Consider the following 14,186-nt stretch of genomic DNA (forward strand, 5'->3'; position numbering starts at 1 on the left):
ATAAAATTTGGAGCTAATTTTTAAAATAATGTACAATAGCTTGAGGTCTTTAAAAATAAGCTGATTTGATCAATCAGCCATGCATTTCAAACAGGTGCTTAGAAGAATTTTGTCTGTATAAGGTATATAAACATTTCTGAAAATAGGTCTATTTCATGTTAATTATAGTACTCAGTGAAGATTTCAATTAAAATATCCTTCTAAATCTCATCTGATTTATCAATCTAATATTTATAGTGTTAGATTGTGCAAGTAACCCTTTGATTCCATGGCATAAATTCTAGAATGGGATTTGAATCATGCTCTATGAGGTTGGTATGTTAGGTGTAAAATCTTTAGCTGTAAAGCCAGGCTATGTTTCTCTATATGACTTGGTTTCTTTTATATGCTGTCTGTCAAGAACTAGTTAAATCAAGAAATGCTTTTTTCTTTAAACAATCCCCCCCCCCCCCCAGTGGAAAAGTGTCAATCAAGAGTGAAAAATTTAAAGTTAAATTGCAAACTAATGACATGATCAGGGAACTCAACTCCTTGAGAAGGAAAGTTAGGAGCATGTACAAAGCACAAAAGATTTCTATATATGTGAGTTTCAGAATATGCAAAGATTTCAGGGTATATTGTTACCACCACAAAGCTAATATGAGGAAATACATTGTGCTGGTGCTAAGCAATTAAAGTGAAGGCATGTTGTAAGAAGTACAAGTCTGAGTTGATTAAATCATAGGGAAGAAGGTTGACAATGCTGGGGAGAGGGCAATACTGATGGAGGGAGGTCTTCTAAGGGATAGAATAAATAGGAGTTGAGTTTAGCTTTAAAAAGATAACTATTTTAGAGATGCCAAATGATTTTGATTTGATAAGAACTGAAGGAAAATGTACAAGCAAGAAAATTATAACTTTTTTTTTAATCAAAGTCATATGCTATGGCTATTAGGGGAAAGATAGAGATACACAGGGTTTGTTGAGAACATAACAGCTGGGAGAGTGAACAAAGAATTAATGCTAAGTATATGAAGACCCCAGAACAGCAGGGATGATCTAACCAAAGATCAAGATCCTTGATTTCTTACCTACATTAAGCTTGTTTCCTGCAACTATGTTGATAGCATTGACTGATTTTCTTACAGAAAAAGAATTCTGTGTATAGCTTGGCTGGTGTGGCTCAGTGGTTGAGCATTGATCTATGAACAACAAGGTCACCATTCAATTCTCAGTTAGGGCAAATGCCTGGGTTTTGGGCTTGATCCCCAATAGGGGGCATGCAGGAGGCAGCCAATCAATGATTCTTTCTCATCACGGATGTTTCTGTCTTTCCCTCTCTCCTCTGAAATCAATAAAAATATGTATATTTTTAAATTCTGTGTATATAACTAGAACTTTATTCGTCAACTTTTTAGGTCAAATACTTCCAAATTCCAAGTGAGTAAGATTTTCCTATTGGCTAAGTCAGTGCTGTACTTACTCTCTGGTCTTCAGGACTCAACTTGGACATCAGCATTTCTGTGTTGCACGTGCTCCATTCCCAGTTCCGGTTGATGAAATACTCCAGCATGGAAACGGTTCTTAAAAGCCGATTCATGAGCTTTGTCATCCTGAGTTAAAGATCAGATAAGAACCAATATCATCAGCATAGCACAGATGGCTGCTTTCCTGTTCTCTAGAGGAATGCATGAGAAATTATCTTTGAGAAAGATATAAAAACTATCCCTCCCCCAATCTTCATCTCCACTAATTCTTATAGCATCCTAGTTAGGTAGGTGTAAATCTGCACTTGTATGAATGCAGTAAAGTGAATTTAAGATAAAGTGGCCACATTAATAGGTGTGGAAGCCAAAATTCCTTGACCTCAAAAAGCCTCTGCTTTTGTAACCTCGCCATCCTGTGTCCCATTACTTAGAGTGGACCAAGTCTTCCAATCCTGTGGTCAGGACTTGGACCAGCTGGCTGTGTGAACTTGCCAACGTAACAACTTACAAAAACTTCCATATGCAATCTAGTTGCTCCTCACAACATTACTTGGAAGTAGTCAAGATCTGTATTATCTTCATTTTACAAAAGGATTAATAGGTTCGTGGTTACAAGGCTAATGCTTAAACCTAGGACTTACGGCTACAAGTCACTTTTGGCCTATAGAACATTTGATTTTCCCCTTAGGCAAATCATGATAGTAACCCAGTAATGACTTCCTATGCTGTTTTGGGAATTTGGTTTTATTTATGGTCAATCCTAATGTCCACATACTTACTGACTCTTGTGGTACTCTCATTGTATCATGGGAAATTCTTAGGAGGGAAAAATAATTTCTCCATGATATAAGCATCAGAACAGGGTTCTATTTAGCTGTTATTATCTAACATCTTTGCTTCAGATTAAATATTTATGTTCCCCCAAATTCATATCTTGAAACCTATATCCCCCTCATAAGATGGTCTTTAAAGGAGGAGACTGGAAGTTGATGAGTGCCCTTATGTAAAAGCTCACTTGCAGCATCAGATGGCATAGAACGATGACTGTCTAGGAACCAGGCAGCAGGTCCTCAGCACACCTAGTCTACCAGCATCTGGATTTTAGACTTCCCAATCTCCAGAACTGTGGGAAATAGATCTATGTTATTTATAAGCCCTCTAATCTATTCTGTTCTGGCAGCCCAAATGAAATCGACATTCTTCATTCTATAATTCTGATGTAACTGTGATTTCAATAGATTTGTTTTAATTCTTAATCATTGTGCAATGATACTGTATGTACATGACTATATCAGCATAATAGTATTTTTTTTTTATAAAGAAAAAGTACATTTCTTATTCTCAGGTAGAGAAGGTCTTCTTAATACATAAAATGCAAAAGCCAAAAAGTGATTCATTTTATCATATAAAAATTTAGAATTTCTATAGTAATAATAGTGTTACTGTATTATACAAACTTTTATTCAAAACCTTATAAAATAGCTATAATTATCATCCCTCGCCCCCCCAAGTGAGAAATTTAGGTTTCAGGCAGGTTACGTAATTTAGGACTCATGTGGCTAAACTGATGAAGTCAGAAGTCAGACTCCAAACTTATATGTAGCTCCCCTGGCATAAAAATTTCATATTCAAAGCTAAAAGGAACAGACTTAGAGAAAATATATCAAATATAGATGTGTATATACACACACACACACACATACACACACATGTTTCCAGAAACTAATAAGGCCAACCCAACAGAAAAAATGATGAAAAATAGAAGCAACTCAGAGTGGAGAAAATTTGAATGTCTAATAATGTCTAGTGAACAACTGATGGAGGAGAAAACTTGAATGTCTAATGAACAAAACAAATATTTGATGAACACAAGGGAGTGCTGAGGACTTGGGGCTCAAATAAAAGTAACAAAGAGATGTCATTTGTTGTCTTTATTTTGACAATTGCAAATGGACAGAACCTTTATTGAGGACAACCATATATGCTCGAATCCAGCAAAACCACCCCTCAGCATCTTTGCCAAACCAGTGGCACATTCTACAAAAAAACTCATGTGCACTGGTAATTGTTTACCTCAAAGCCAAACTATATGTATTTTCATATGTGGTTGTAAATACATAGATCAAATACACGTGGTGAGGAAAGGTTCTAGAAGGACTTCTGCCATAAAGATAATTAAAATGTGTATCAAAACCAAACCTACCAATTTTATACAAATATTACAATTCAATTTCTTAAGAAAAAAATTCATAAAGACTTGTATTGTGTCCCTTATTTGTCTTTTCTACTTACTAAACTTTGCTTTTTATACAGATCTTCCACCCTTGATATCCTATCTAATAAAGAGGGGATATGCCCTCACAAAGATGGCGGTACCACAGCCAATAAGGAGGGGATATGCTAATTGATGCCATGCCCTCAAAGATGGCAGCACTCACAGCCACAAGATGGTGGTACCCAGTCCCCTCACTGGGGCATCAGGTGCGCAGCATGGCCAGGCCCGCCCCCAGCTGACACCCGAAGCACAGGCAAGCCTTAGATCAGTGTTTCCCAAACTTCTCTCATGATGAGAATCACCTGGTGGAGTTGTTAAAACACAGATTCCTGAATCCCAACTAAGAAGTGCTAAACTAGAATTTTTGGGAACATATAGGTAAAATTGCATACCTAACTTAGTGCTCTGTATATAAAATCTGTCTTAGAGCACTAGTTAAGTATACAATTTTACCTATATGTTCCCAAAAATTCTAGTTTAGCACTTCTTAGTTGGGATTCAGGAATCTGTGTTTTAACAACTCCACCAGGTGATTCTCATCATGAGAGAAGTTTGGGAAACACTGCCTTAGATAGTGGCTGCCCAACTGCCCAGGGCCAGCCCAAGGAGCAGGCAAACTGGATGCAGCTGCTCAGCCTCTCAGGTCCACTCAAAGCTCAGGTAACTAGGGCGGGCCAAGGCTAGCACTGCTGGCAATGGTAGCAGCAGAGCTGTGATGGGGGCGCTATCTTCCCCTAATTGCCAGGTCACGTCCTATCCCTAAGGGCTCCTGGACTGTGAGAGGGGCAGGCCAGGCTGAGGGACCTCCCCCTCCAGTGCATGAATTTTCATGCACTGGGCCTCGTGTGTGTGTGTGTGTGTGTGTGTGTGTGTGTGCGTGTGTGTAATATTTTTATTGATTTCAGAGAGGAAGGGAAAGGGAGAGAGAGAAATATCAATGATGAGAGAGAATCATTAATTTGTTGCCTCCTCCAACTGGGGATTGAACCGCAAACTGGACATGTGCCCTTGACTGGAATTGAACCTGGGACCTTCAGGAGGCTGACACTCTGTCCACTGAGCCAAACCAGGTAGGGCCATTTCTGATATATTTTAAAGTCTTCAGCATTTCTGCTTACAATGCTATTTTTCTTTTCCCATATTTATATAATATGCTTCATACAAATATTTTCCCCATAGCCACATTGTCCCCTTTTCACTTTGTTCAAGGAGAAATTGACAATTATTGAGTGATGAGCTCTTAATAAGGTTTCTGCAAATTTAAATAAACTCAACATTGCCTATGTTTTAGTCTCTTGCTCCGCTAATAAGGATGGAAATGAAACATGCTGAGAAAGACTTCCTCTTTTATAAAGAAGTTACCACCGAAGGCAAGACTATTCATGATTCTTATTCATGGTTGCAGGAGTTGCCTTTGGTAATGATAGCAATGATGGCTCCTCAGACACACATAATATTCAAGTGAGACAGAGATAAAAGAGTATGTCCTGCGTCATACAGCTCCATGGTGACAGCACCAAAGCTCTGCATACTGTTCACCCTGTTCCTGCTAAAGTCTTCACTCACCTCCAGGTGATAGTAAATCTAGCTCCGATTTCTCCAGATCTTTCCTCCATCACTTCCTTTCAGACCATTTGCTATTTCCCCCTTAGCTCTGCTTCCTCATTTGTGAAATTGGGATGATGAGCATGTCCTCTTTGGGCGTTGTGAGAAATGCATCTTCGCGTGTGTGTGTGTGTGTGTGTGTGTGTGTGTGTGTGTGTGTGTGTTAGATTCAGTTGTCACCTCCGATCCCGAGCTGAAGGGAGGGCTAAGGACTTTGGAGCCATAATCTTCTATGCAGCCACACTTTCAAAGCTGTTGACCCAGCTTCTCACCTGGGCTTCCTTCCTGTGAGTCGTAGGTAGAAGTCATAGATGATGGCAGGGGCCCAGTGGCTGACAGCATTCCAGTACTGGGTTGTGAAGGTGTTGCTTGTGAGGTCAGCATTTGGCCTCCTAAAAGCTCTCTCAAATGGAATTTTTTCAAAGGTTGCCAAGACTTGGAGTCCTGCGGGGGAGGGGTGGTAGTGAAGTAAGGAGTAAGTCTGGAGCACATAAGCCCATTGTGGTGGATGGCATTTGCAATGGGTCAAAACAATAAAGAATACGGATTTGCTCTATAGAGTCAAGAAACAACTTCTGAGATTACTAAGATTTTTATCCTGGAAAGTAATCACCTGCAAATTTTAGGCAGTGATTAGGTTAAAAATTGAATCCTTTTCTTAAAATCTTTAAACAACTTCTAGAAGAAATAGTTTTAATCAGTATAGTGAATGTCATTCAGAAAAACTTAAATCCATCATTCAATTCCAAGGGAATTGTTCTAAAAGTCCCAAGACAGAACCTAGGGGCCTTATTTCCTTGTTTGGATCACTACTTTAGGAACCATCTGGAAAGTTTCTTAACATTTTACGTAAACCTTATAAAGGGCCACTTAAACCTTAAACCTAAGGGCTTCAGGGAGAGGAGGCTGTAAAGGCAGGACTCCTATGCGCTGGTTCACTTCAAAGACCAGGGTCGTCTTTGGGATTTCTACTTCTCTGGGAATGAATCAGACTCAATTGTCTACTCTTATCTCCAGAGAATTTTTTCATAATATATTTTTTCTTTATATATTTTCAGTTAGGAAAATCCATGTTAAAATTTTTTAAATGTATATTTGCAAAGTCAGTAATAATTTTCAATATTCATTTGTATTCTTTTTTCATTTTATGTAGAATTTTCAAAGAATCTGCATAAATGCATTATTCAGTTATTATAATAAGATTATTTCTTTAAAAGACACCACTTGGAAATCTATATAAAAATATATACCCTATATAGAAAAGATTCTCAAGAAACATCTGATCCAGAAATCTGGACTGCTTTCCTCCCAGAGGAATTCATATTTACTTTTAAGAATCACTAGTGGAGCAGTTACTACACATTCCTGGGAGGCAAGAGACCTGTCTTCTATCTCAGGCACCAGCTCCCCATATGAATTTGAATAGATCATTTATTCTCTGGGACCCCTATGTTAAATAAAGCAACCTCCAAGATAATTTTTAAGATCACTTTGAACTCCAAGATTCTATAATTTCACAAAACAAATATTAAGAATTATTAGCATGGAAGAAGACTATTTTGAATCTCAGCAATAGAATTTACATGTAACATCTTTTTATTTAAGAGCTCAAAATATCTTGTTTTTGTGAACTACTACTAATGCCTCTTTTTATGATTGATATCTTTATTATTGTGGTATAGAAGATATATTTTTATATTTTTATTTCCAAATGTTTTCAGAATTATTTAGATAACCTAAACAACTGGATATATGCTCTAAAGAACTTTTCAGCTAGAGAATTTCACTTAATTTTCATTGAAGTAATAATTTTGCAGATAGCACATTTGAGTGTTCTGAAATAGAAATCAGATTCTAAAATATTAAGTACATTTGATTTTTTTTCTACATCTAGTACTTAAAAATAGGTAGGTGATCTAAAGTTTCAGATTTTGACAAAAAAAAAAACTCCTAAATTGACAAAGGAGTTCAAGATTGGTTAAGTAATTTCCTATTTTATTCAGCATTCATTAATTCAACCAGTCAACTTCAAGGTTCCTCTTTTTTAAAGGAAATATTTTTATTGATTTGTAGAGAGAGAGAAAGGGAGAGGGAAAGAGAGAAAAACATTAATGTGAGGGCAAAACATCAATCAGCTACCTTCTGCACCTCAGTCATGCCCCCTTGCCTGGGAATCGAACCAGCAATCTTTTGGTGCACAAGAGTGCACCCAACTGAGCCACACCAGCCAGGGATCAAGTTGACTCTTATGGCTAACTGCATAATTAGTGAAGAGTATCCCTGACTCAATAACAGTTTATATTGTTGGGCTTTTCTAAATCTACTTTGTCGTTTCACATGGCAGAGATGTAGCAATGTAGCAAACAGTGGCTGCAGCGGGAACTGTGGCCCCACAGGATCAGTGTTTGATCACTGACATTGCTTATTGCTGACTTCTACTTGGTTTCACTTATTTTTTTTAAATCTCTATAAATAACAGACCACTTATTGCTTATAATTATGCAGATGTTCCTACTGACCCTTCTTTGGCACATTATACTTAACTCTTACACATACACAGTTATAATTATTTTAGCTCTTTTTGTGTGTGTGTGTGTGTGTGTGTGTGTGTGTGTTTCTCCATTAGATTCTAAGCTTCATGACACAATTGATCTAATTTTTTCCCTGTGACAGACATAGTAGTGATGTAGTTACATTGCTATGGGCACTTACCCATTTTGCCCCAGTAACAGGGATTCAAGTTACCAGAAGTACAGTGGTAGATTAACGTTGACTTTGGTCTGGAAATAGAAGAAAAATTAGGTAAATAAAACAAAATGGAGAACATATCAAAGAAAGATAAGGAAAAATAATATGATGTAAAAAAAAGGATGTGTCAATAATTCTCATAAGTAAGGTAACCTAGGCAACCTTCCTTCTTTTGGCTAAGCAAAATAGAAGAGGTAGAGGAAAAGTGTGTGTGTGTGTGTGTGTGTGTAAGAGATTGGAAATAGGTTGACACATTTGTGGAGCAAATGGAGGTGTCATGATGAGGAGTTAGAAGAGACTAGCAGTTAGGGGCAGGAACCCTGAAGTTTGAAATGTATGGATATTGCTAAAGCAGAATTTTACAGACCAACCAACTGGAAGTTAGCAGGGTACATATTAACCCCTAGACAAAGAGGCTTCGGTGGTGACCCATTTGGGGACCCCTCTCTGCTGCAGGGAGCTTTATTACTTTACTATCTCCAATAGACTTTGCTTTTGCTGATCTCTCTATCCATGAACTCATTCTTCGATTTTGCAAGACAATGAACTCAGACCCGAACAGAAATTTTGGCATCAATGATGATGAGAATGATCATATTTCAAAATTATAGGCATGTTTATTGGGCAAAACTACAGACTAGGCTTTTTCCTAAGTCCAACTAAGTCCTGCTAGTTTGGAAAGTCTGACTCAACAAAATAACCAAAAACATTTAATTCTGTTTATCATTTACTAACAGAGCCAAATATGCAAATAACCAATTTTTTCACCCTTTTTCTTTGTATCAGTAAATACATGGTGGTCTGAACTTGAGGCATTTATCAGGAACAGAGCAGATCAGTGAAACAATATGCTCTCATTTTATTCCTCCTTTTCTCCTTTGTTTTTAAAACAGGAAGTTCTATTTTAGATTACTAAATAAAAATAAAAGCTTTTTTTTTGTTATCAAAAATTATATTATTAGCCTAACTGGTATGGCTCGCTGGTTCGATTCCAATTCAATTCCCTGCCTGGGTTGCAGGCTCAATCCCTAGTAGGGGGCATGCAGTAGGCAGCTGATCAATGTTTCTCTCTCATCCATGTTTCTATCTCTCTATCCCTCTCCCATCTGCTCTCTCTACAAAGTAAAAAAACACATATTTTTTTTAAAAAAAGAATTATGTGGTTTAATAATTTAAAGGGTGTTACTTTATGATCAATGAAGTACTAAATAGTTCTTATAAACAACTCAATGCATATATTTGGAACTATGTAAAATATGGAAACATATATCCTGTCACATTTGGGGTCTTCTACAATACAATGCATGTATTTTGAAAATAGGCCTAATATATTCACCCTCCTTATCATTAAATATACAAAAGAAAGCCAGATTAGCATCCTCACCTCTGAACTGCTGTGTACCATCCTACAGCCAACGTGAGATTGACGACTATATCAACGGGAATCACATCTGCCACAGCCATTGGAGTAGCTCTCAGGGCCCGGAGGAGCCCTTTCCCTGTCTGCTTGGGAAGAAGAACATAATATATTGAGCCAGGTCGTAAGTAAAAGCTGGAGCTAATTATTAATAACAGCTACCATTGACCCACTGCTTCTGAGGCTACTATACCAAGGCTGATGTCACAGCCTGTCCAGCCTTCCAGCCACGTTCATCTCAAATGCCAACACTTCTATGAACCTCTATGAGTGGTCCTTATGTTCCTTTAGGTTGTGAAAGCCCTCAAAGTTGTGAGAGGTAATTATTTAGTTAATTAACAAACACCAAGAAGAGTTTTTCACATCTTAAAAATTAATTCATACGCATTTTTCCCCAACTTCCCATTTATACTGTATTATTTTACCATTTCTTAATGATGTTTCCTGCTAGTGCTTACTACTTTACAAGCAAGAGCAGAAACTAGAAGTTTAAGAAATATTTATTTTAAAAAATTAATAAAATTCTACCATTTAACAACTTTGTTATTACATGGGAAAAGGACATCATTGTTTACTTTTCCTTTGATATCTTAGTTCACCTCACAGATTGCTGATGTTATATAGATGGAAGAATTGGGAATTATTTGTATTAATAATCAGTTAATAACTAAAAAGTTGTGTTTGTTTTATGAATTATTTATACCCTACCTATTTCCAACATCGATTTTCAGTGGTTGTTAGCACTTTCTTATGTTCCTAATTTGTTGTAACTGATTCCCCATCTTTTGGGCATAAGAAACCAGTTTGGGAACTTTTAGATAACTGAATGTACAGTTTTGTAAACAGTGTAATAAGACACACTCTAGGGTCATGTGAAATAATTAATTCTATTCTAAGTTACCAAATGTCCACCCATAACTAAGCCTTAAAGAAGAGGAAGGCAGGTAGAGAATAAAAAGAGAGAAGCTGCTAGAGAAGAAAAACAAAAACAAAACAAACAAACAAAAAAACAGAAGGTGTGTTCTCACTATCTTTGACAAGTGCTCATAATTCACTGTCTTATATTTGAATTTTAGTTCCTATTGGACCTAGCTCTGAGAACACAGCCAGTGTCTGAGGTATGAGGTTTGTAAGATGTTAACTCAGAGAATTGAATTGCTGTTCATTGTCCTTAAGATTGGAGCTGTGGTTCTGGTCCTAAAATGCTTCACTATGAACTGTGATGTCCCCCAGCTCAGGCTGACCCAGTCTTTATGGCAGGGGATACGCACACAGGGCTGCTGGCCCAGAGGAACCAGTGACGTTTCTCCTGGTCTGTGAGAGGCTTGCTGAAAAGTGTTTCCCAAATCCATCCATTTTTAATCTGAAATCTTTGCCCGAGTTGGTGGTTCTCTTTCTTGTATCTATTAAGAACTGGTTTCTGATGTATTTATATAAATTTATATAATTTATATCCACACACAGAAACTCTTGTGTGTGTTTTGTAATCAAGAATATAATAATCTCTGTGAATATGATTTTTATTGCATCATCAGTTCGCTGCATTCACTCAAGCTATTAATGATCTGCCAAAAATAGGAAACACCCCCATCTTGTGGTAATGAGAGGGAAATACAGTCATGGTCCTCCATGCACAAGGGCTTTCCAAAAAGAAAACTCCTAAATGGTCATCGATATCACAGTATATCTGTATTTCTGATAATAAAATTCACAAATAAAAATAGTTTTATCTTGCCTCTATTTTACAACCCCATAACAGAGATAAAGTACTTCAATTGTAGTTAGTAAAGTAACATTTATGGTTTTGGATCAATGAAGTTGTTAGTTACTATCCCTCCACCACCTTTCAAGGAGTTATTTCCACATTAGTATACGTACCGCAATAATGATTCCACTAGGTCCATTTAAGTTATCAACCCAACCCTAAAATAAAGAAGAAGATCTCTATTGATTACACATGTCAGAAAAGTGTAATACCTTTGGAACATTTGCAATCTAATCTTGATACATTTCAAACAGGAGCACTGAGACCCCAGCTAATATAATTGTCTAATCCAATAGGTCTCACATCACACACAAAGGTCAATGGCAAAACACTGCATATTTTCCGCACATTATTCGTGCAATAATTAAAATTCTGCCAGGAGGAGCCATGGGTAGTTTCAAGCTATTTTAATGACATCTTGGGGTCTAAATAAGACCTGCTAACCAGTTCATCAGTCATCATTTTCCTCCAGCTCGGGCCTGATTTTTGTCTCCCTGGGGGAACACTTCAAACATGATTTGTAGGAATTATCCATTTCTGGAGGATTTTAAGATTCATACCATCCAAGCTTGTATTAGCTTGCTTAGAGATGTTAGAGAAGAGATTATGCTTAGAAGCCGTAGGAGAAAAATGTATTTTTGAGTTTGTCTCCTTAGCCCTAAGCAAGTCAGTGCACTGTATTATTTCTGTTTCTTCATCTGTAAAAGTCAAAATGCATGTGTAAAATGGGAGAGGAGTGGGGAGAAGATGCACGGATTATTTGCTGAGCCGTTGTTGGGACCAGGCACTGCGGAGCACTCCCCATACACTGTCTCATAATCTCTGCAAAGTGGGGAGCAGCAGCCCAGTTTCACCAGTGAGTTGACTCAGAAGTCTGCATTGTCAACTTTATCTGCCCTAAAACTTCACAGAATTGCTTTGGAGAAGAAAATATATTCCAAAGTGCTTTCAAAAGGACAGAGCAGTACCCAGATGTCAACGGTGACTGTTCCCAAGCTGAGAAGCTTTTGTGAGCTTTGTGATTTACTCTGGTAGTAGTGATGCCACCGATTTTGCCATTAAGAACAGTCTGCTAAATTTATTTTATTTCATTTCTTATTTTTTAAAAAAATGTTTATTGGTTTTTAGAGAGAGAAGAAGGGAGAGGGAAAGAGAGAGATAGAAACATCAATGATGAAAGAGAATCATTGATTGGCTGCCTCCTGCAAACCCCATCCTGGGGATCGAGTCTGCCACCTGGCATGTGGCCTTGACCAGAATCGAACCTGGGATCCTTCTGCCCACAGGCTGATACTCTATCCACTGAGCCAGACTGTCTAGGGCCAGTCTGCTACATATAGCGGGAAAGGAAAGAAATGAAACTACCTCTTATGGATATTTAAGACTAGAGTTAATGAGAAGCTAATTTAAAATCTCCACCCAACTCCAGATCAGTAAATCCCAGAGGAGTTTCAGGCTAAATAATTCCTGAACCAAATATTTTGCCCTAATATAGCGGGTTCATGTTTGATTTTCTGCACTCAGTTATACATCCTGGGAGAGGAGGGGTGCAGAGAGAGAGAGAAAGAGAGGAGAGAGAGAGAGAGAGAGAGAGAGAGAGAGAGAGAGAGAGAGAGAGAGAGAGAGAGAGGAGAGAGATCAGAAAGCAACTGGGCTAGAAGGACGCTGGCCTGGAAGCAGAGCAAGGAATCTGTGAAGGGGTGAAGGGACTTACAGGGAAAGGCTCCTGCCAGGTTGCTCCCACGATGGAGGGCCTCACGATGGCAATGTTTAGGTTGCCACCTTCCTGCTGTACCACCATCTCCCCCAAGGCCTTGGTATAGGTGTATGTATTGGGCTGGTCCCCAATCAGCTTGGGCGTGATCTCGTCAATAATAGCATCATCTAACCACCTAAAGTGAGCCCGAGGAAAAAAGAATTCCAGCAACAAATGTTACGTAATAGACTGAACAACACTGTGAGCCACAGACAAATAGAACGTCCACGTTGTAGTTTGAGTTCTGGAATTGAGAACATTCACTGGAGAGTGAGGCTGAGTGTAAACCTATCCAAATCGTGTACAATGGCTGAACCCAATCTGACCAGGTAAATCCCACCTCCTCCAACCTAGATGGACAAGTTTAACAGCCATGCAATCTACTACTTTATTGCAAACTAGAGGCCTGGTGCACAAAATTTGTACACAGGGGTGTGTGGGGGAGATCCCTTAGCCTGGCCTGCACCCCCTTGCAATCTGGAACCACTGGTTCCTAACCGCTGGCCTGCCTGCCTGTCTGACGGACCCTAACCACTCTGGCTGCCTGCCTGATCACCACTAACCACTCTGCCTCCTGACTGATTGCCCCTAACCACTTACCTGACTTCCTGATAACCCCTGACCACTCCGTCTGCCTGCCTGATCTTCTGTAACCCCTCTACTTGCTTCTCTGATTGCCTCTAACCACCTCTGCTTGCCTAATGACCCTAACTGCTCCCCTGCCTGTCTGATGCCCTTAACTGCTCCCCTGTCTGCCGGATTGCCCCTAATCACTCTGCCTGCCTGCTGTCTCCCACAACCACCTCTGCCTGCCCGATCTCCTGAAACTGCCTCTGCCTGTCTGCCTGATTGCCCCTAACTGCTCCCTAGCCTGCCTGACTGTCCCTCACTGTTCCCCTAACTGCCTCTGCCTTGGCCCCCACCACCACAGCTTAGTCCAGAAGGATGTCCGAATGACATCTGGAAGGTCATTTGGCTGCTTGGTCATATTACACTTTTATTAGTATAGATAATCTCTATCTTCAATGACCTTCTCTCCAACAGGGTCAGAAGTATATGTTCATGGAACATGTTTGTGAGTGCCAATCATGAACCCAGGAACATGCTGGGTGCATTTATGGCTTTTAAAAAGCTCTCTCTCTAAGGTGCTTCTG

At 38.8% G+C, this 14,186-nt stretch overlaps 1 protein-coding gene across 1 annotated transcript in view; it reads right to left on the minus strand.

Annotated features, from left to right (window-relative positions):
• Window positions 1-14,186, minus strand: part of FAR2 (fatty acyl-CoA reductase 2) — a 119,585-nt gene that overhangs the window by 4,717 nt on the left and 100,682 nt on the right. The window contains exons 5-10 of the mRNA XM_084877144.1: window positions 12,991-13,168; window positions 11,390-11,434; window positions 9,479-9,597; window positions 8,059-8,126; window positions 5,619-5,790; window positions 1,463-1,592 (exon numbers count right to left, since the gene is read on the minus strand). Coding sequence (XP_084733270.1) covers window positions 1,463-1,592; window positions 5,619-5,790; window positions 8,059-8,126; window positions 9,479-9,597; window positions 11,390-11,434; window positions 12,991-13,168 — 712 coding nt within the window. The remainder of the gene's footprint in view (window positions 1-1,462; window positions 1,593-5,618; window positions 5,791-8,058; window positions 8,127-9,478; window positions 9,598-11,389; window positions 11,435-12,990; window positions 13,169-14,186) is intronic.

This window comes from Pipistrellus hanaki (genome assembly GCF_964339955.1).
Source record: "Pipistrellus hanaki genome assembly, chromosome: 3".
Taxonomy (NCBI): domain Eukaryota; kingdom Metazoa; phylum Chordata; class Mammalia; order Chiroptera; family Vespertilionidae; genus Pipistrellus; species Pipistrellus hanaki.